The following is a 21,796-nucleotide window of genomic DNA, read 5'->3' as shown; positions in this document are numbered from 1 at the left end:
TTTGTGACGTCATCAACAAGTGCCGGTCAAAGCATGGCGTTTCCGCTCTTGAGGGGAGAAATGCTAACTGCTTTATGGAGAAAACAGAACATTTCCAATCGGAGGCAGTGGTTCCAGGAGCAATTTACCCTCTTTTATTGAGTTTTCATTTAGTTTGACATTCAGCTGTTTTTGGCTAATGGAAACGCGGCTGTTAAAATGTACTTTGTGAAAGTTGGTTGGCTCGCCGCGACGAGAGGGGTTCGTTCATGCTGGTATCACTGTTTACAGTACAATGTTAATTTTTCTGCCCCAGTTCGTTTTTGTCAGACAGTAGGAGACGATACCACAGTTATCCGTGTTCCTCGCAACCTGCAGAAGCGCGTTGACACCGTCAAACAGACTCTAGGCAAGAACAAGATCAGCAACATTAAAGCTGGAAAACTCCTCATCCAGAGCAGGAATCCCAGCCGAAACCAGTCTGCAGGATACGTTCTTGGAAAATTCGAACAGCCCACACTTTGCTCGAAAGGATGGAAACATAACAAATCTATTGGCGATCACTTCACCATCAACAATGTCACAGCGGTTGCGCCCTTCATTGTGAAGGCTGTGGACCAGCCATCTTTTAAAAACCTGCCCATCTGCAAAGAACTGCTTGAAGCTTTGCACAATATGGACATCACCCATCCAACCACTGTGCAGCTTGAGTGCATCCCAAAGATTCTGAAAGGCCACAATATTCTGTGTGCAGCAGAGACAGGAAGTGGGAAAACGCTGAGTTACCTTCTGCCTGTGGTCCACAGACTGCAGGCTGATAAAAGCTGTGGGACGCATGCTGAAGGTGCAAACAGCATCCGCACCATTGTCCTCGTGCCTTCCAGGGAGCTGGCTGAACAAGTCGCAGCTGTCTCCAGAACTCTGTGTTCTCCGTTTGGCTTGCTAACCAAGACTGTGGGGGGTGGTCGAGGTGTGGGACACATCAAGGGGATTTTCAGGAGGAACCAGCCAGATATTTTAGTGGCTACACCAGGTGCTCTGGCGAAGGCGCTGCGCAGGCGCTGCCTGTACCTCAGTCACCTGAAATTTTTTGTGGTAGACGAAGCTGACACCATGTTTGACCATAGCTTTTCACATATGCTAGAGGACATCCTTCATTACACTCATATTTCAAGTAATCCTAGAGAGACGCGTGGCCTAGATCATAAAGCCCAGCTGCTGGTAGTAGGGGCCACCTTCCCTGGCGGTGTTGGGGACGTGCTTAGCAGGGTGATGGACCTTGGCAGCATGGTGGTGGTCAAGAGCAAGATGCTGCACTTACTCATGCCTCACGTCAAGCAGATGTTTCTCAAGGTGAAGGGTGCTGATAAAATTCTGGAGCTCCAGCAGGCGCTGAAGCAGCTTCAGCAGGAGAAAGGTGGGGGCGCAGTTCTGGTGTTTTGTAACAAGTCCGCCACTGTAAACTGGCTGGGCTACATGCTGGAGGAGATGGGAGTTCAGCACTTACGTCTGCAAGGAGAGATGCCTGCAGCTGTACGTGCAGGAGTGTTCCTGTCCTTCCAGAAGGGGGTGGTGGATGTGCTGGTATGCACAGACATTGGGTCCAGAGGCTTGGACACGTCCAAGGTGCGCTTGGTTGTCAATTATGACTGTCCAGAATCCTACACAGACTACATCCACAGAGCGGGGAGAGTGGGCAGGGCAGGAGGCCCCACAGACGTGGAGGTGCTCAGTTTTGTGTGTCATCCATGGGACGTAGAGCTGGTACAGAAGATCGAGACGGCTGCACGCAGAAGAAGTTGTCTGCCAGGAATGAAATCTGTCATAAGTCAGCCTAAACCCAAAGAAATGTAAGAGAATGGATGGACTGTGTTTTGTTTTATTTTCTTTCACTGCTATTAAGCAGGTTGTGCTGTTTTCCATTATTCATAAAATGACTATGATTGTTGCCATTATTTTTATTGAAAATTAAAGTTCCAGTAATGACTTGGTGACCAACTCTGGGCATAAATATAAACTTTAACTTTAACCTTTTCATCTGATCTCATCACACCATCTCCAAGTGAACACATAACCTGTCAAAAGACATCAATGCCTGATAATTGTTGAACATTCAGTCCATTTAAATTAGAATGAATTATGAATCTGTAAATTGATTTAAGCTTTAAAGAGAATTTCTAACTACAATGTACCTTTTTGATGTCCACAACACATATCCTATATAGGAGACATAGTCAAGGAAGTATTTAACAGTCACACAGGAGACCTAAAGGACCTTTCTAAACCTCAATTAAATCAAGCACAAATTCAGGTCTGCTCACCCTTTTCATTGTGGTTTGTTAAACCATTTGTAAACACTCCAATATAACAACAAATTTCGGAAGTTATGCAATAGTAATTGCGGGAAAATGACCAATAAATAGAAGATGCTACACTTTTCTGCCAATACACATTAGAAGTTAATGTAAGTGAACGCCTGTAGGACTAGCATGCATTATTCGTGCTGCACCACAAGGTGGAGCCACGTCAAAGTTTAGCAAAGTGCTAAACTTCGGTTCAATTTAAAATTTTGCTTGAGTATTCTGTTAGATTAGGTCTGAAATCAAATAAGGTGTGACACAGAACTGCTGCAACATAATGGTTACCTGTGCTTCCTGCCATTTTTGTCAACATGAAGAGTCAACATGAAACCCCGTTGCTACAGTGACTGTGTTCATTGGCTTCTTATGTCAAAGGTACCTTTGCAAATTGGGTGTGTTAAATAAGTGTGATGCTTTATAGGCCCTGCTAACACACATTGGAAAAGGTCACTTATGGTACCGGGGCCACTGATTTATGCTGTAGAGTTTGTGGAATTGGAAATTGGTGCAGATGTGTTAACACGCCGACACTGCTGAACTGTTTATGTCAGAATGTGTGGAATCTAGCCTGGGTCGTCCTACTCCGGCCCAGGTTAACATCTTTAAATCCCCCAGACCCCCCCCCACACACACACACATTAGCTTCATGTTTCTGTCCCCTGACAACAAGACGCCACAGCCTACTTTAGCATGTGGAGCGCGACCTCACCAGGAGCCATTCAGCTCAGGTTCGATTTTCCAGGTTTGATTTTTGAATGACTGTTCTCTGAGTGTGGCTTCAATTACAATAATGATAATACTGCTACAATTATTGATGGTGATTATAAGAACAGTAACAATAATATGTGAAACATAGCTGCTTTAACAGTGTTCATTTTTCCATAATTCCAGTTTACCACCTTTACTGCAGCAAAACGTTTAAAATCATTTCATTGTGTTAAACATGAAACATTAACATGAATGGATTAAATCTATTTGCACTACTGTCACACTTATCACACCTCTACCTGTCCTCCCCCTTCTCCTCTCTCTCTACCCAGCCGGCCATCAGCAGGAGGGTCCCCCTACATGAGCCTGGTCCTGCTCAAGGTTTCTTCCTGTTAAAGGGGAGTTTTTCCTTGCCACTGTTGCTTGTTTGGGGTTAGGCCCTGGGATTCTGTACAGCGTCTAGAAACAATTTTGATTGTAAAAGACGCTATATAAATATTGATTGATTGATTGACCAGATCACTGATATTTTTATGTAGTCTTATTACATCTTAAATAAATCATCTGCAACCAACCTAAAGGAAACTAAATTAATTCTAAAAAATATGGATTTATTTATTAATGTGTGAATGCATGAACGAACGAACGAATGAACGAATGAATGAACTGATTTCACCAGGTGATGGTCGCAGCCTAGAGGTCATCGGGAGATTTTGTTCCACTAACATTTTTAAGAGCGTTTGAGCCTCCGGAGAACTACAACATCCTCGGTCCATTAGTAATGACGCATTTCCTCTCTGCCCCACCGTGGGATGATCTGCCCCCTCCTCATTTACACACACGCACATGCACACACGGAGTGGTGTCTGCTCACACTCGAACACCACAAAATTTCTCCCAACGCGGAGGATATTTGAGCGGCTGAGACGCGGAGCCGTCCGCCGACTTGTATCTTCTCTGGGCTGAGGAGCTTCAAATGCGCCAGTAGAGGAGCAGAAGGTGGGTGAACACGTCCCCTAATCGGCTTTATCGCGGTGTCCATCTCCTCCGCGGCAGACGGAGGGATTTGTCTGACCTTCTCCTTCTGAGAGCTGTAAAATAAACTGCACGGCTCTGCGTGCGTACGTACATGCGTGCAATCTATTTCTGCGGGTGCGCCTGTGGAGAGACGTGCGCCGCTCGGATTCTGCTAAGTTCAGATGCTGCGATGCTCATTGGAATTGAAGGAAACTTGTGGCGCCTTCGATCGTCGCCTTCTCCCAGAGGCGGCTGCTGCTGCGGGGGGAACGCTCTTTATTGCCGGATCTGTTGTGTCTGAAACCGTGTGTGGTCATAAAGAGTTGAGTGCACCGACCAGGGTCTCCGCCATGTTTAGTTCCCACACCTCCACCAAGCTGCCAAATAGTGACGCTCCCGCTGAGTCTCATTAACTTTTCCGCCCCCAACGACGCGTTCGGAGGACGCGAACGGTGAAAGGGTGGTCACCTGTGGGGGCGTCAGGTCTGGACAGGAAGATGAGCCTCAGAGTGCCGCTGACTGGCAGAGTAACTTTGCAGTCATGTAGCGCATGTGGTTTTCCTCCTTGGGGGTTATTACTGAGGACAAGGTTATGGGGGAGGGGGGTTAAGCGACTCATGGAAGGCTGTGTGGCTCCTCAGCAGCAGGAGGTCAGACTCCTCAGTTGTGCTGGTGGCTGTCTGGATCAGCTGCCACACCCCTCTGAAGAAATCTGCCATTAATACCACAGGGGTGTATTCTGCCCCCTCAGGTCCCCCTCACCGCTGATCAATACGCTCCGTGCTGGTATCAGAGTGAGGGTGTCAATGAAGGACTGAATTACATGTTTTTTTCAGGGACTTTGATAGGCAAATTTGTGCCCTTGGTTCTGAGCTGTTTGTTCCACATTCTCTGGTTGTGTCCCACATCAGCCATGGGTCCGACCTGCTCGGTGGCCTGAATCCAACAGGGATTGTGGAATTTGCTCTTTACGCTGTAGTTGTTCAAGTATCAGTGCTGAAAGCAGCAAGGCTTAGAATCCTCATGAAGTCACGTTGGAATTTACACACCATGAGGCTAAAGGCGTTTTAAACCCACCATGATGGGTGGAATTAAAATCTTTGCGTGGCTATGATGGCAGAACTGCTAGCTGATTGTTTCCCCCAGAAATATGGACTCTTGCTGGGAAGCTGTTTGATCTTGCTGCTCAGGTGTTGAAGACTGCTCCTGCATGCTAGCAGCAAGGTCACTCATTTATCGATCTGTTCTTTTGCTTCGCACATGAAAATATTGCCATCAGTTAGTAAGATGCTGAGACTTGAATCATGGGAAGTGGCATCAAGGCTCTGGATCACTGAGGTCAGTCCACTGTTGCTTCTAGAGCAGGAATTTGCTTTTCTGATGTTAACTGTGGATGTAACCTTCTTGCTGGTTTCATTTTGACCCATTTCTGCACACCTTTCTAATCTGTTAGCCCAAACAGGTGAAAACTGAGCTACCAAAGGAGAGGTTCTACCCATCTGGGCCATTTCTCCATATCAAGCTGCTGATGTTCGACAGGAGAGGCCAAGTGTGTGCTGCCCTTTCTGTAGGAGTCTTCATTTTGATTGATGCTTCTCAGAAGCTCTAATATCCGGATGGAGTAGATTCCCAGTTTTAGCCCTAATGAGCTGTTGGTTTGGGGCCCATTAAACCACGAGTCTGTAATTCAAGAACAAACCTCATTACACAAGTTCATGATGCCTACCTTAAAGCTGTAAAAACTGCAGCCAATATGCTCCTTTTTGCTAAATATGTGCTAAATATTTCCCTGGCCTAGTCTAGTTCGATTTAACAATATGACAGAATTTCACACTTGGTTGTGACCAAATGAGGCATGTGTAGCAAAGCTCAGGGCTCCCTAACCCTAACCCTGTGGGAACCCTGTGCAGGTTTCTTCATCACAGAAGATCTTTGCTCTCTTCCGTGCTTGCTATCGGTCTCACATCAGAATCAGCAGCAACTTCACTCAGCTCCCCTTGTGTAAAGGACCAGATTTGTGCATGTAGATACAGCACTGGCTGGTTCTGGTTCTGAAGGAAAGCTGGGTTTGTTGCCTGGTTTTTGGACTATAATTAAACGTGAGCAGAGCAGCCTGCCTGACCAACTGTTGCCTCACCAGCAGTCCGAGTTGGAGGTCCCATGCTTTAATGCAAATGGGTCAAACCTCATGTTTGAGCTAAAAATACAACGTTTTGATTGCACTGAGTTATCTGTTGTCATGGTGCTGGCCCTTCCTGTCACCACTTTAAAAAGAGTTGCTCATTTGGTGCCACACATTAGAGAGAAGCAACGGTAATTTTTGTGATGACGAATGATGAGAGACTGTGATTAGTTAAGAGTTTTGCATGTACACATTCCACGCATGGCTCTGTGCAGTAGCCGGCATGCACAACGAAGCCACAGACTTGGATGACTTACACAGCTGCTCTGGTCCGTAACTCTAACATATCTGACTAAAGTTGTGCCTTCTCTATCCAACTTTCTCTCCGTTCATCTGTTTCTGATGTCAGACCTTCATGAGCAGCGTATCTTAGCAACTAGATACGCCAGTAGCACATGAACCCCCTCATTAGTTAAATGGGGTATTAGGTTATAGAGTTATGCATGGCAGTGTCTTATGTTAAGGGCATTTTAGCCTTTATTTGATAGAGACAGGAAACATATGGAGGGCAGCGTGGTGTGTGAGACACGCCACCAATCTCTCCAAGCTGGATTCAAATCCTGGTCAGTTGACAGGAGGACCTGAGCCCCCACCAATGTGCCAAAAAGTTCTGGGAAAATTCTGACTTACAAGTTGTGGAGAATCTACGATTTTGTGTTTATTTTGTTAAAGTTATTTTGTTAAAATTTGTAAAATGAAAATCCTCCATATCTGAATCTTTATATAGCTTCTGCATTCTGCAGTAGCCCGTTGTCCTCTGAGTCTCCTGCCTGAATGCGTAAATAAAGTTGCCTTGAGTTGAGCATTGCTCAAAGTTTACAGTTTCATGTAATTTTGCCTTTCGGCTGCAGTTTAATATGCACTATTCTACTCAAGGGGCAAAATCCAGGTTTCCTCTAAACCCAGCTTGTAATTTCAGGCCGGTGGCAGCGTCGGCCTGACCCAAGCCTGAAAGTGGATCCTTGTTGAAATGTTTCAGGTTGCAGCTGAGCTCTGCTGCTATTGCTGGAGCGCGTCTCTGGCAGAACTTCCTGCTGCCATGATTGCCACCAGAAGGCCAATGCCTCTGAGTCAATGGGGCAGAAATGGAACCTAATCAGGTGTCTGCTGCTCCTGGTCCATCAGCACGACTGAATGGACCACCAAGGCCTTTTCAGTTGAGCAGACCATGTTTTTGGTTCAAGAAGCACAGTTATTGAAGCAGAACTGGACCACTTGGAGTTTTTGAACTGAACGTGTCGGCCACAGCAGATCCTCCAGAGGGAGCTGCAGTGGTTTAGATCCAGATTTGACTGTGTAATGTCTATTTTTGCTTCATTTTTGTCATCATTGTGAAAGTTTGCATAGAATTGCTTCAGGTGTGACCGACAAGATTCCCAAAACCTTTTCTATGGCAGTCGCCTCTTCAGCAGAGCCCGATGCACTACGATCATGCCTTCCTTGATGGTTCTGATGAAAAGGGGGTCCTCTGCATCCTCGGTTCCTTTGAACCTTCCCCAGCAGCAGCTGGCTTGACAACGACCTCATGTTTCTGGTGACAAATTTCACCAGTTGCGTCACTCGTCACATTATTTTTTATCTCTGTGATGTTTTGGTTTCTGAAAATAATCTCGCATAGAATTTCCCTGGGAAGTTGGGGGATCATTCTGGGAGTACTGCAAATGTGTCTTGGCCCTTGTGCAGCCCGGGGGAGCTTCTATTCTTGGGTTTCTCATGAGGAGGAATTCTTGCTACAAATGTTTAGTTGCTAACAAGCAAAGTATGACTTCTTAGTAGTGAGCTGCTACTGTAACTTGTTTCTGTTTAAAACGACTAAATGGTTCATTGTGATTATCTGCTAATTGCTTTTTAAATGAGTAAATGAATAAAAGCCTTAGTTCTAACAAGGTGGATCTCCCTAAAGATGATGTTTGCTTTTGTCATTTCTACCTGATTCTGTGGATGGAACATCAGAAGTAGCTCTTTAAGTGGCTATTAATGTGCGACTGTTACACAATTGTTCCACCGGTTCTCTCGGCCGATAAAGCTCTCCGTCTGGTAGAGGTGCGCTCATCCTCCCCCCTCTGAAGTTGCCTGTTGCAGACTTTAAATAGAACTATATAAGGGAAAGAGTTCTTTGTTTATTAGTTAAGGGAGAGTACACGGGAGTGCTGCCAGGCCTCTGGGCCAAAACGGGACACAAAGAAGATGAACCACGGCTTCAATCGTCTTCTCTGCTGTGGATAGCTGTAAACATGAGCGCGGCAGCTGGACTACATTACATGTTTAAAGCCCAACGTTAATCAGCTGGCTGGAAATAGCCTTTTATTTTAACGCTATGCTATGGCCGGTGGGCTCACAATGTAAAGAGGTGGTATCGGCTAGATTTTGGTATCTGTCAATAACGGAACATTTCCTGCAGTAATTCCTTTAGTTTATTGTTTTATTGCAGTCAAGAGTGATACTGGCTGTTTGTGGCCTATTTATTTAAATGAATTAAACCAAGACGCAGCGCCACATTCTCCATTTGTACAGCATGAAGTTTCTGAACTGATCCGGCAGCTGCAGTCTTGTGCTGTGATGCCATGTGTGGGCTGCGCTTCAGACACAGACGAGCAGAATCAGATTCAGATGCTCACCCGGGCAAGAACATTCATCTCAACTTGTATAGTGTACAATGTGCTGAAAAGCATAAACAAGAACGCTGAATTCAGGTGCTCTGCTTGGTTCTTAGCTGCGCTATAATCAACATACCGGTACATCACAGTAGTGCCTGTTACAACAACTACTAGTCTAAGTTTTGCTAAGCTAACAGATCTTGGCAAAACGTCTTCAAGAAAAACCCCAACAAGTCCAGTCGACGCAGAGGTCTTATTTGGATAACTATGACCTGGATGCTTGAGAATCTACACGGAGAAAATGGAAATGAAGCTCTTTGTAGGTTGGTTTAGGGACAACAGTGAGTGGATGGACGAGGAGACGGTGTCCAATCAGCACTTCAAGCATGTCCTAGAGATGGTCCTGTCAGGAAGAGTGAACTATATGGACCTAGCATCTTCAAGGGTCTCCACCCAGCTGCTCCTGGTGCCTCCTCAGAAACACTGATAGGTTTAGTGGAGCCACAATCCAACATTAATGTCAACAACTAACACAATTGGGACCAGACAACCAAGTAGTCCCGTATTTTTGGTAGTCCCTCACTTTTCAACTTTTAACCACCTGAGATTTTAAGCCTATTTAATATTAAAATGGTCAATATTAAGCATTTTATAAAATAAGTACACATGCTAAAAATGCCTCTTAGCTGTGGTATAATGAATCTATACCACAGCCTGTCATGATCTATTGCTTAATTGAACATAAGAGCAAGAAAGGGGCGATATGATGTTACGTATACATTATAGCTAATTTAATCAAAATTTTAAATTCTAAAAGCTGTTACTGCAGCCTGCCACCAGGGCTTATCAAGCACCATCATTGCTATTGGCTACTTTGTGCACCCTCTTTGGCTGTATATATAAATGAGTGAGCTTTCTTTTATTACATTTATAACTAGGAGCAGCTATCTGTGGGACACATGTATGACCCCATGAACATGGCTCCTCCCTAATGGACATGCTTGTCCAGGTTTGTGGCTGCACTTTGAGAGTCCAGTAATTCTTCAGAAGGCTTCCTAAAGATGCCTCTCATTGTTCCCTGTTTTAGTTTATTAAATGTGATCCAATGTGAAGCCTTCGGTTGTTTTCCAGGGATGTTTTTTGCTGTGAAGTTGTTGTGTCTCATGTCTGTGGGGAGCTTGGCCACTGGCCACCAGACAACTGCAGCATTGTCAGATGACTCCCTTTAAATTGACTCGGCTGTTTTGTGTAGAACTCGGGTAGAATGATATCCTTGTCCTCGCCTCAGTTCCTTATCTGTCCAGCGTAGAACAGACCCTCAGGGAATTACCTGAGGAGGCACCTCCACCCACATATCTTAAAACGTCAATCCATGAACTATGTGTCTCTGTTTGAGGACAACATTCACTTTTCCTGTCTGCAGACATCAGGAGCTCCGTCCATCCGTCTATCTGCCTAATTGTTTTGTGTGGTTGACTTTTTTTCATCGACTAATCCCCCAACACTTGCTGTGCCCCATCTTGTTCTGATTGGGAGTTCTGCTGGTCTGGAATCAGCCACGACTCTGCTGACTGAAGTGAAAATGGCAGCAGCCTCATTCTCACCCCTCCCCAGCTAAATAAAAACATATCATTGCACCTGCCACCCTTGCTCCTCATCTCATTAGCTTGTTCTCGGCTGTCTCCTCATCCCTATCTGGGCTCCACCACCCGTCTGCCTGCAGCCAGCGAGTGTATCGACGCCCCGGCTGCAGCCCTCGCAGGGATTAAGTGACACAACCCGATTAAAGGGACACTTGCCTGCTCTAATGGCTCGTTTAGATGCAGTTTTAATGCTCTTTTTATATTTGTGTCTTTCAGATTCAGAAAAAGCTCCACCTTTGGCTTATTGTGCAAACCTGAACTTGTTTGCTACCAAAGACTCGTTAATTAAAAACCATCAGGAGGAAAATGATCTTTTAAGAGGGTTTCATTTGTATACCTCTACAAAGCCAACATTGGTGCCTTTTGTTTCGGACTGAGAGAGGTCGCCTCTAATCGGACATTGTTTTTCAGTTGGAATTTTTCTGGCACATGTCTTCTCTTTAGTCTCTCCTCCATGCTGCAACAATGTCTTGATAACCAGTCAAACCATTTCTTTGGATACAAAATCAGGTAATTTTGTCTTTAAATCAGCTCCAGCTGTGGAGCATCTCAAGTCCCTGACACCTCGTCTTTGTACACCCAGTGCTTTAAAAGCACAAGAAGCGTGGGCACATTGTAGGCGTGTGAGTTGGCTATGGCCTCCCAATCCCTAAACAATGATGCTTTTTGAATGAGGTAAGCAGTAGCGGCACCTGTCTGCCTGGAGCAATAGAAGTGAAAAGCAAGTGGCCAGAGGAGTTGGGTGCCCCCCCCTTCCTCCGGTGGACAAACACAGACTGTTGGAGTAGGTTACAGGTGTGTCCCCATAGCTTTGTCTCACCTGCCTAGAATTGGACTCAACCTCTCAAATCGGGCTTAAAAAGAGTCCCTCAGAAAAGTCCCTCATCGATTTTGGGGAGCATACAGCTGCTAATCTAAATAAACATGGCATCATGCATGTTGTTGAACGAGTTTTGGAGAGATGGGAGCTGAAGTTTCCGAGAGGGAAGCTTGGTGTCCACTCATTGAACAGAGTGGAGACCCCTTATCACCACAGCTGAGATGCAAGAGAAGATTTGAAGGCTGGGTCTGTTCCACCATGTTGTCAGACGTTGTTTTTATAAAACTGGGCATTGGCAATGCTAGACGGCATGAAGGATCATCTGCTGCTGTCTGTGGTTGGAAGTGAAGGACATCAGTCGCCATATCTTCAAATACCGGTATGTGACGTCTCTCAGCTCTTATCAGCAGGGTTGGCTGTAAGTCAGGGACAGTTGTGGAACACAAACGACAGCCTTCCTGTTAACTTTAGTGTGTTAACGAACTCTCTGTTGTCATCACAGACATCTCTGTGAGATTCAGCAGGCATCACTGGAACCTGACCCACATGCCGGCCGCTCAGGACCAGAGAATTAATTAGTAGTGTGGCAGAAATGTGCTCAGCCTAGACGTCACAGTACAGCCGTGTGTGTGTGTGTGTGTGTGTGTGTGTGTGTGTGTGTGTGTGTGTGTGTGTGTGTGTGTGTGTGTGTGTGTGTGTGTGTGTGTGTGTGTGTGTGTGTGAGAGAGAGTGTGTGTGTGTGTGTGTGTGAGTGAGTGAGAGAGACAGTCAGTCAGTCAGTCAGTCAGATGTAAAGCAACAGCTGTTCTCCAGAAGTCCTCAACCCCCCCCATGAAACAGAATAGTGTCCCTAAAGGGGTGTGTGTGTTGGACTCGCAGCATTTCTGTCGTTGTTTTTCCTCTGAGTCATGTTTGATCTCGGTCAGCTGATGTTGTCATGACAATGTCATCAGTTTCCAGCAGAGCTACAGATTCAAAATGTTTAATCAAAAATGCACCAATCCATTGATTGACACAAGACTTTGATCAACCATACTACAGCAATAATGATGCCTTTGCTTCTATTTGTTGTTTTGGTGGGATGTTTGACATGTTTAATTTGTGTGTGTTTCTTTAAACCACTTTTCTCATTGGCCCTCTCGTAATGTGTTCTATCATTTAAATTTATCTAAGACAATAATTATATGGTGTTTTACTGTAACCACAATAATAAATTTAGTAGTGACAAACAGGCCACTACCTCTACCACCAGGAGTCAGGTCATTCAGAGCCCTAGCTGAGAGGAGCATTTTTCTTTTGCTCTTAAGTTCTTTCTCTACACCTCTGTCTTCAATGATTGACAGTGTCCTCATTTTACAGCATGAATGATCTCTATGTTCCCTCGATATAATTATACGTACGGTCACAACCTTTAAGTTGACCCCCACGTTTTATGTGTTAGTCCATTTAATACATCCTGCGTCCTGTCCTGTCCTGTCCTGTCCCTGTCCCATCAATCATGGTCCTTAAGTCATCACTTGATCTCACCGTGACCTCAGAGAAACATGTTACCTGCTCAAGTGGTTGAAACTAATATTGTTTGTAGTTCCAGTGGGTTCAGATGCCCACCTCACACACACTCACACTCACCTCCACCTCCCCCTTTATGTCCAGACCCTATAGACTCATTTAAGTAGTTGCCTATCAGGATCTGCTGCTGGTGGAAGACACCAGACCTGTTGGTGGGCTGAAGGGCTGAGGTCCATCCTTGCTGTGGTAGTGAAGGCGCAACTGGTACAGGGAAGGGTCTCTGAACTAGTTCTCTGTGCATAAACTTCAGTTTGTGCTCATGCTAACAAGAGATTTCAGGGTTGTTCCTGGTGCTTTAGACTGTTGAATCGGGTTCGAACTCACTGCTGCTGTCAGATGAAACATTAGACTCCACCTGGCACCTTTCCAGTAGGTCAGATGGGTGGTGGAGGTAAAGATTACCATTATTATGGTGTGGATTTTCTCACAGTTGTGGTGGCTGAACTGGATGAAACTCAAATGATGTCTGAGAAACATGGAATTCCAGCCAGCTGAACCCCAGCTGGCTGAACAGTTGTCACAGGCCCTTATGCTAAGCTAATGGCTGAGCCACTGACGTGTAATATGTGGCGTTAAGTATTAAACCTTCTCCCTACAGGTGGAAACTAGCAGCACTTCAACAAAGTGATACGTGATCAGTCAAATTTTCATTTCCGTTTCTTGCTGGCTGCTTTCCTGTGCTGAAAATCTTTATTCTTTATTGAAATTCTTTATTCCACTCAAAACAAACTCTGGCTTGACCCCATGGAGACACACACTTCACCTCTGCAGTGATCTGTATGCAATCCAGCTGTGTCTATGGTGCAAATTGCTGAGAAGTCCTCGTGAGAAGTCTTATTAAAGCTTCAATTTTTGAGCCTCAGGAAGGTGTTTCCCAGGTAACAGATTGCCTGGCCCATGCCCACTCTCTGCTCCTCTTCTGCCCTGCATGTAATGAAATTGCCAGCCGGGGGAAGCATGGAGTCTCCAGTGGCCTGTTGGTGACGTGTCTCCGACCTCCACTTCTGGAAACCACGGGGGGAACAGCCGAGTCTCCCACGCATTCACCCACCTTTCTTTGATGTAACAGAAGTTAATCAAGCGCCATCATTCATAGTTAATTAAGACACCTCCCATCACTTTCAGATCAGATGAAACAGGAATTGCAGGCTTCCTGTATGATGTGTGAGATAATGTTTTCATGCATATTGTCCCTGGAGGGCTAAATGTTAAACATTTATTTACCAGCCTTTCTTTATTTTTTGCAATAAAGAAACTGTTGGCTCTTTTCACAGGTGACACTACAGTACAGTTGGTTAAAGTTTTTCCTTTGTGTTGTTATTTGATGATATAGGCATGTGCAGTTTGTCACCCTGTATTATTATTATCGTCTTCATCATCATCATCATCATCATCATCCTGCCAGAGGCCCTAAGGCCTAAGTGATTGACTAAGTGAAGCAGCAGTTTCTGGATGTGAATATTGTTGATGTGGAGCATGTGAGCTTTCTAACTGGCTGTAATCCTGACTGATTTCTGCTGAAGGCTGTAGCGCTGGTCACACAGCCCCTTCTACGAGACTTTCTGCTGGGTGGTCAAATGGTAATTTGACACTGCTGTGTTGCTTTTGACTCACTATTTTGGCTCTAAGTGAGATCAGCAGCATTGTGGGAGGAAATGACACCAGAGCAGAGTTTGGACCTTTAGGCTGTTGGCTGCCTGTAATTGTGCATCTCTGGTGCCGTCCTGCTGCAGCTCCAGCATCTGGAGGGAGAGTCCCCTCCAGTGATCCACCTTCAGAAGTCTGTCCTGGTTCCTGTCTCCCATCAGTCTGCAGCCTGTCCGCAGAGTCAGCGACCTCCTCACTCTGCAGCCTGGACAGTTTGACCAAACTAGATGTTCTGCTAAACTGGTTTAAAAACCTGAAGCACATGTTCAGGCGTTGCCACATCAAATTGCATCAACAAATCTTACAGGGTAGAATTATAACTGGTTACAGATTCTCACTCCTGTTTACTTTTCCCATTTGAATTATAAAACAGCATTATACAGCATCAGCAACATTTAATTTCACACAGGCTCTTTTGTCAGACTCTGGTTGATGGTTCACATCTGCTCTGTAAATGTTACACCAGCCTGATAGTAGTGCACAGGTGTCAGGGTGGTGTAACAGCGTCAGGGTGGTGTAACAGCGTCAGGGTGGTGTAACAGCGTTGGTAGTTCACCGCTGTCAGGGTGGTGTAACAGCGTCATGGTGGTGTAACGGCTTCAGGGTGGTGTAAATTGGTTTAATTAAGGAAAAACGAGGCTGTGAATCAAACCCGATGAGTTCAGGTTTGACGAACCTTCACCGTCTCCTTTTTGAAGGTAAAAATGGGGTTTGTATGAAATCTAAATAATTAAACAAAAATACGTGCTCTCATATGGTTACAGAGAAAACACTGTATCAAAGCTGTTTATTTCCTCCTCCAGCCAGCTGTAAAATGGCTGTAAAACTCTACAGATGTTTGGCTCTGATCAGGAGTTGCTGAAGTCTTGGTAGGCTGAACTTGTTTAAGGTACACGTGTGAATGGAAAATGTCACCACAGCTTTTGTCTCTAACACATCCTTCATTTGTCTTTGCAGTTGTGAAAGTGGGCAGTGGGCTGTCATCCAAGGCTGCGTTCTCCTCTGCTATAAGGTAAGAATGTGAAGCTGAAGATGGAGGAGCAGCATATAGAATATGGAGATTATGACATCTCCTCTTTGGCATGTAAACATTTTATTGTCTGTGCAGGTGTAACGACAGAAGATTAATTGGTGCTGGTAGCAGCACTCGGAGCAAAGAGATGGTTTTACAGAGCAAATGAGTGTAGTGATTTAATCTCAACGATCATTCAAACTGGAACAAACTCTACATGCCCCCCCATATTTGGTCAGTCAGAACAAAGTTTAGTTTTTACCTTTAGTGGAGTTTACAGGCTGTCATCATAGGGTTTTCATTTTTACAGAGTTTTGGCTGTGCTTTACATTTTCACACACTGATGATTTGTTCATTTTTCCATGAAGTCATTATGACTCACTGTCGACACACACACACACGCTCTCACTCAAACACACAAACACACACACACACAGGCATGCCTGCGCTGATGGACCCAGGAACCAGCAACCTCTCGCTGTGGCCCAACAAACCTGATTTTAGTTTTCTGGGGACAAGCTGCAGCGCTGCTTCAGACTCCTGCTGCTGGTTCACAGCAGCGTTTTGGATGTTGTGTATTGGTGTTGCGATACAGCAGAGCAGCTGTCTGCAGGCCTTTTTGAAAGGACAGAGGTGATTCTGGACTGTGTTGTTTACATTCGTGGACATGAACTGTCATTTGGGGTTCCAAACATTCTTGATATAAATATTTTCCTATCAACTTGAATATGTTAGCAGAACATTCTTAAAGGACGGAAACCTCAAAGAACTGAGGCACATTTGTTCACCCACTATGGAGGGTCATGCTCACTCCTTTTTTTGCTCTTTTTGCACACTCATACCTTGAAGCAGAGCCAAAGACAGCCCTTCCCAGCTTCTCCAGTACCGTATTTAGATGTTGTTCCATGCGTTTTAGTCTGGACTTTGGCCAGTGGGCCCCACTCCTGGTGGGGCTGCAACCGGCTTCAGACTCACAGTTGAATTAGGTTCAGGATTTGTCATTTCCTCCAGAATTGTTAAAATGATCAGTATATTTGAGGGGCGATTTTTCGGCTGAGAGCTCAGAGCACTGCTGAGGTACCCTTGAGCAAGGTACCGAATCCTTAAATGCTCACACAGGGCCCTGTGATGAACGGGAGATGGACCTGTTTTCACCCATACGCAGCAACTTTAAAGGCAGCAGTTACTCCTGATTGCAACCAGGCCTAGTGGAGTGTCACTGAGTCAACGCCACACCGACTTGGTTTGTCTGCCTCACGGCTGGGTCACCAACTCACTTTCCATGCTAACTGTTATATCAGTGGGCAGCTGTGATGCCTGAGTAATGCCACTATTCCTCCACAGCACAGATTTTATAGGTGAGTGGTGGTCGCCTCCTTGTGTTGGTGAACAAGTCCATCAGTAGCAACTGACTGTGAGTAACCTGTTGTTCTGAGCAAAGCCGCTGTTCCGGCCAAAAGGCCCAATGAGACTTCAGTGCCACTATCAGCATGCTGCTCTCTCCTTTGGTACTAAATCTGAGACTGATAGAAACAGGGTCCTGCAGCCCAACAGAATGAGAAACAGTTCTAGTAGAACGATTGCTTGAAGGGTTTTTGCTTTTTGACCCCTGACCTTCCACTTCCCAAATCAATTCTGCACATAAACAAAAGTAGAATCCCAACTATGATTTGCCTTTAGTCAGTGTTATTTAAATTTAGGAGTCTGTCTTCAATTCCCAGTGAGGTTCAAACACGTCAGGCAGGAAAAATGTTTTAAGAAAACCTAAAAGTGTGGTGTGAAAAGATGTGTGCACCTTTACCAGATGATGCTTCGTTCCACTTGTCTTTATGTCTCATCCCGCTGGCTGAGCAAACATCCTTCTGCCACAGTATATTTTAAAAGAAAATACTGATGTCAACCAATGAAGAACTGCACTGCATTCCCTCTCAGACGTTCACCATTTTTTGTTTTGCACATTTTAGTGGACTTAAAACTGCATCAATGTCAGATATTGAAGATTTATTACAGCTCTTAACTGCACAACTGGTGTAAATCCGAGTCTAATAAACCAGAATAGTTGATGGTACGTTGAACTACTTGCCACAAGAAGATTGATTGTTTTGGTTCTACCCTTTTACCTGCTGCTTCTTGTACTCCAGCCAAGCTGCTCCTGTGCGTGTTTGGTGTGAGGGAAAGGCTTGTTTGGAAATGATTAACGTGTCAAGTTAAATGGATGAAGACTTGAAATAGACTGCCTGTTCTCAGGGGAGATGTTTCTTGGCTAAAGCAGGCTAATTAATGGCTGCAAGGCAAAGATTTCATGAATAAATTCAGTAGGAGGCTCCAGGATTTAGTAATGAAAGCAGCAGCTTAAATCACCTTTTCAGTCTGAAATAAAACCATAATCTCACTTCAGTGGAAAGTTAGAGGTAGCACGAGTCCACTTTATTTAGCTTTATTCCATTATAAAAGGTTCACTCTAATGTTTTCCTCAGCTTTTGAAATGGACATTAGTCCAGCCACAACCATCCTTTGTAACCATGGCAACGTGGCTTTGAATACATCCTCGAGAGGCTGCAGAGTAGCCAGAGAAGATCAGTACTGAACTGATATTCTAACAGTAATAAAGCTGACATGTGACAGTGAAAAACACCATGGTCTCAGGCAGACCTCCGTCAGCTGGATGAACAAACTAGGAATCAGTAGATGTGATGTTTGTAGCCTGACACCGATCTGGTTGTTGAACGTCTGTGGGTTCAGACGACTGTTTGTCTCTGAAACTTGACACCAGTGCTGACAGAGATTCATCACCTGCCCTCTGAACCATTCTCCCCCTCTCCCCCCCTCTCCCTCGGTCTCTCTCTCTCTCTCGCTGCTGCTGTCTTTCTTTCTCTCCTTCTCTCCCCCAATCTCTATCTCCCTCTCTTGCTTAGTCTCTCTCTCACTTCCCCCTCTCTCCCTCGGTCTCTCTCCCTGTTGCTGTCTTTCTTTCTTTCTTTCTTTCTTTCTTTCTTTCTTTCTTTCTTTCTTTCTTTCTTTCTTTCTTTCTTTCTTTCTTTCTTTCTTTCTTTCTTTCTTTCTTTCTTTCTTTCTTTCTTTCTTTCTTTCTTTCTTTCTCTCCCTCTCTCATTCTCTCCCCCAATCTCTCTCTCCCTCTCTTGCTCAGTCTCTCTCTCACCCCACCCCACCCCAAACACACACACAAACACACACTTCTCCATGCAGCCCATTATTATGCTATAGTACACTTGCCAGGCCAGTAGTTGGAGCTTATGAACAAGATTACTAACAAACTACTAACAAACCAGATGTCCTTCTAAATGATCTCTTCATTTTTCCAGTGTAAATGAGCTGGTTTAAGCTGGTTTCCAGTGACTCTGCTGCTCCCAGAGGTCTCTGAGGCCTGTATGGCATTGGTGTGAAAGCCACTGTCATATGATAAGCTTCTATTGTCCTACATGTGTACATTTTCCATGGCAGGGACAATATCATTGCTTTGGTTCAGGAACTTAATGCTTGAACCTAATGCTACAGTTTTGCCTTAAAGTCTTTTTCCGATTTTGTGTGCTAAAACAGGTTTTAGCAGCTCGATGGTCCCCTAAAGGGTGAAGCAGGGTTGTTGGCCCGAACTGTCCCCGGTGTTGTTGACACGTCCTGGCCTGACGCGTCACATGTTTCCAGGTCCGGGCCACTTTCTCCTGTAGGCAAGCTGTTCTATTATGGGATGGAAGGCCACGCTCCTGTAATACTGCTGGGCATTTCCAGCAGCCGCTTCTCTGCCTCATTGACCTCTTCAACAATGGCTACTTGATCTCTCCCAGTTTCTTTTAATTCCACAAGCCTGTCTGACTTTTGCAGGAGCTTCTTTCTTTAGATAACACTGACAATTTTCTCTTGGAGCATTTTACACGGCAGAGTGGTAACCAAATGTAAATATTAACTTATTGGATGTCCTAATTCTGGCTGGGGGCTACAGGGGTTTAGCTGTTCTATTTACTTTATCATTAAGGCATTTAATGAATTAATGATTTATTTATTCAAAAAGGATGATGCAAATACCCAAAGCATTCAGAGAAGAAACTGTAAATGCACCATGTAAAAGTATAACCTCTCATCTTCAACAATAAGAGCGGATTAGCCTCAGCTGTCACAGCAGGAAAGGGCATGAACAATGGTCTACAGCATATAATCAATCAATCAATCTTTATATAGCATCTGTTACAATCAAAATTGTTTCTAGGCACTTTACAGAATCCCAGAGCCTGACCCCCCAACAATCAACAGTGGATATTAGAGCCTTCAGTAGATGAAGCAGTGTGGGTGTGGTAAAAAGGAGGGTGTAAGTGTGTGTGTGTGAGCATGAGTGAGCATTCATGTGGGCATCCTGGAGACCAACAGCCTGAATATTTGTCCTACAACATTTCACACTGGCTCATGTCATTCTTCTGCTTGAATGATCAGACAGGTCTGATGTTGGTCTGACATGAAGACCAGCACAAACATTTTAAGGCCTGTATAGTTTAAATACATCCAACCTTTCCTGCTTCTTTTATTTGTATTTATTTTTAAATCATTTGGTAGTCCTTAAAATATAAAGAGTTGTTTTATTTTGGAAGGAAGCATGCACACACCTAAGTCGATCCTATTCCTTTGATGTTTGTAGTTCATGTGCTGCCAGGGTGATGTCTTGACAGAATAGAAATGATAACGTTTTCATTTGAATTAGCTTTTGTAGACAGCAGAAGAGAAACTTCAGCCATGGAGAGTAGCAGAATCTCCCCCTAATCTCTCGTAAATGGGTCTGTGTTGTTCCAGTAGTTTATCATTAACAGACTAAACTGAATCCTGCTAAAGGACTTAAGGAACTTGAACTTGAGCTGAAAAGAGCTGCCGGTGTTGCTTTAGCAGCGCTGAGCGTGTGTTCAGGTCAAAGATGAATTCTTTGTAGTTTGAGGTTTGTTGCTAGTTTTGGTTGCCCTTTTCAATCTTTATCAGTAATTTGTACTTTTGCTGTGGTTTTGGTCCCAGTTTCATCCCGATTTCAAAAGATGTTTGTAATGGAACATGGAGCAGAATCAGGGAGCTTTAGATAAGCCTGACTGCAGTCTGTCAACACCTCTCGCATAGGAACCAGTTTATTGATGTCTGAGTCAGGGTCAGGGGCCTTGGCCAGGACTGGCCTCTCACCTTTGACCTACCCATCACAGAGGAGGTCCATGTTTCTCCAGACAGGAGACGCTATGTTCCTGAGGTCACTGCTTCCTCTGCTTCTGTGAATGCCAACGGTGTGTTTCTCACCTGTAGGTGTGAGCTGTCTGTACACAAGAGAACCTTTGTTTAACTCCTGACTGCAGAGTTTCTCTGCACATGAACCTGCTGCTCTGCTGCTCTGTACCCTAAACACACTAGGCTGATACTCATGGATGCATCAAAGGTGAATGACACACCACTGGTGGTCCCAGCGATCCCTGCAGTCTCAGCTTGGCTGCAAATAAGCAAACTGGGCTAATCCAGGAGTATGTTCAGGAATATAAGAATGTTCTCGTATCACCTGAAAGGAACAAACTCTCATGAAAAATGTAGAGTGGAGAATTTATTAGAAACCTGGTCTTGTGTTACTGCAGCTGCCCACCAGAGCGGCCTCTGAAATAATCTGTTACTCTATTATGAAGTAATTCAGGCTGCAGCTCTCTGTGGTTCATACTTTATCATTTACTTTATAATGTAATTTATAATACTTTATAATATAATTATGTAATTACATAATGTCTCTGTAATAAACAGATGTCTCAGGCTGACTGAATTTGATGATTGTTGATGTTTTGCCTCAGAACAGTTTGTCAGCAGCTTTTATTGCAGATCAAATGAAAGTAATTTATTATCATAAGGTGGAAAGTTGTCATATCAAAATGTTGTAGGTGATTGAAAGACCAGCAGAAATTTGATGAGTTCTATTAGCTTGTCTTATTCATATTTGCAGTGTCCAATAAACTCGCCTGACCACCCCGGGTGTCGCTGCAGCCCCATTCCAGCCGGCCAAGATGGTGGTACTGTCACTGAAAATATGCATCCGCCAGTGCAACGTGGTGAAGACGATGCAGTTTGAGCCATCCACGGCCGTCTATGACGCCTGTCGGATCATCAGAGAGAGGGTTCCTGAGGCCCAGACCGGACAAGGTGAGTGTTTTGTTTTTTCTTTCTTTGGGGGTGGGGGCTTTGGCTGCGTTTCTGATCAGCACATGTTGATTTAAATGTTCAATCAGCTTAAACTACCTTTAAT

At 44.7% G+C, this 21,796-nt stretch overlaps 2 protein-coding genes across 7 annotated transcripts in view; both read left to right on the top strand.

The window, feature by feature from the left end:
• The first annotated feature begins 14 nt into the window (after positions 1–14).
• Positions 15–2,003, top strand: ddx28 (DEAD (Asp-Glu-Ala-Asp) box polypeptide 28). Its single transcript, XM_011609657.2, has one exon. It carries the CDS (start codon positions 199–201, stop codon positions 1,831–1,833), a length of 1,635 nt encoding a protein of 544 aa, XP_011607959.1. The 5' UTR covers positions 15–198; the 3' UTR covers positions 1,834–2,003.
• A 1,857-nt stretch (positions 2,004–3,860) lies between these two features.
• Positions 3,861–21,796, top strand: part of tln2a (talin 2a) — a 47,414-nt gene continuing 29,478 nt past the window's right edge. For 3 of the 6 annotated variants that reach the window (XM_003969509.3, XM_029845895.1, XM_029845892.1), the window contains exons 1-3: positions 3,862–4,046; positions 15,480–15,534; positions 21,497–21,693. In XM_003969509.3, the coding sequence (XP_003969558.1) occupies positions 21,558–21,693 (136 nt within the window). In that variant the 5' untranslated portion in view covers positions 3,862–4,046; positions 15,480–15,534; positions 21,497–21,557. Of the gene's footprint in view, positions 4,047–15,076; positions 15,221–15,325; positions 15,392–15,479; positions 15,535–21,496; positions 21,694–21,796 lie in introns of those variants that run through there. The other 3 variants (XM_029845894.1, XM_029845893.1, XM_029845896.1) reach the window with 3 other exon arrangements.

Source organism: Takifugu rubripes, chromosome 13, assembly GCF_901000725.2.
Source record: "Takifugu rubripes chromosome 13, fTakRub1.2, whole genome shotgun sequence".
NCBI lineage: Eukaryota > Metazoa > Chordata > Actinopteri > Tetraodontiformes > Tetraodontidae > Takifugu > Takifugu rubripes.
Note: the sequence above shows the minus strand (reverse complement) of the source record. Positions and strands in the feature narration are given on the sequence as shown.

What these genes read in the sequence shown, in the direction of transcription:
- ddx28 (XM_011609657.2), top strand. Translation starts at nt 199, where the DNA reads ATGTACTTTGTGAAAGTTGGTTGGCTCGCCGCGACGAGAGGGGTTCGT.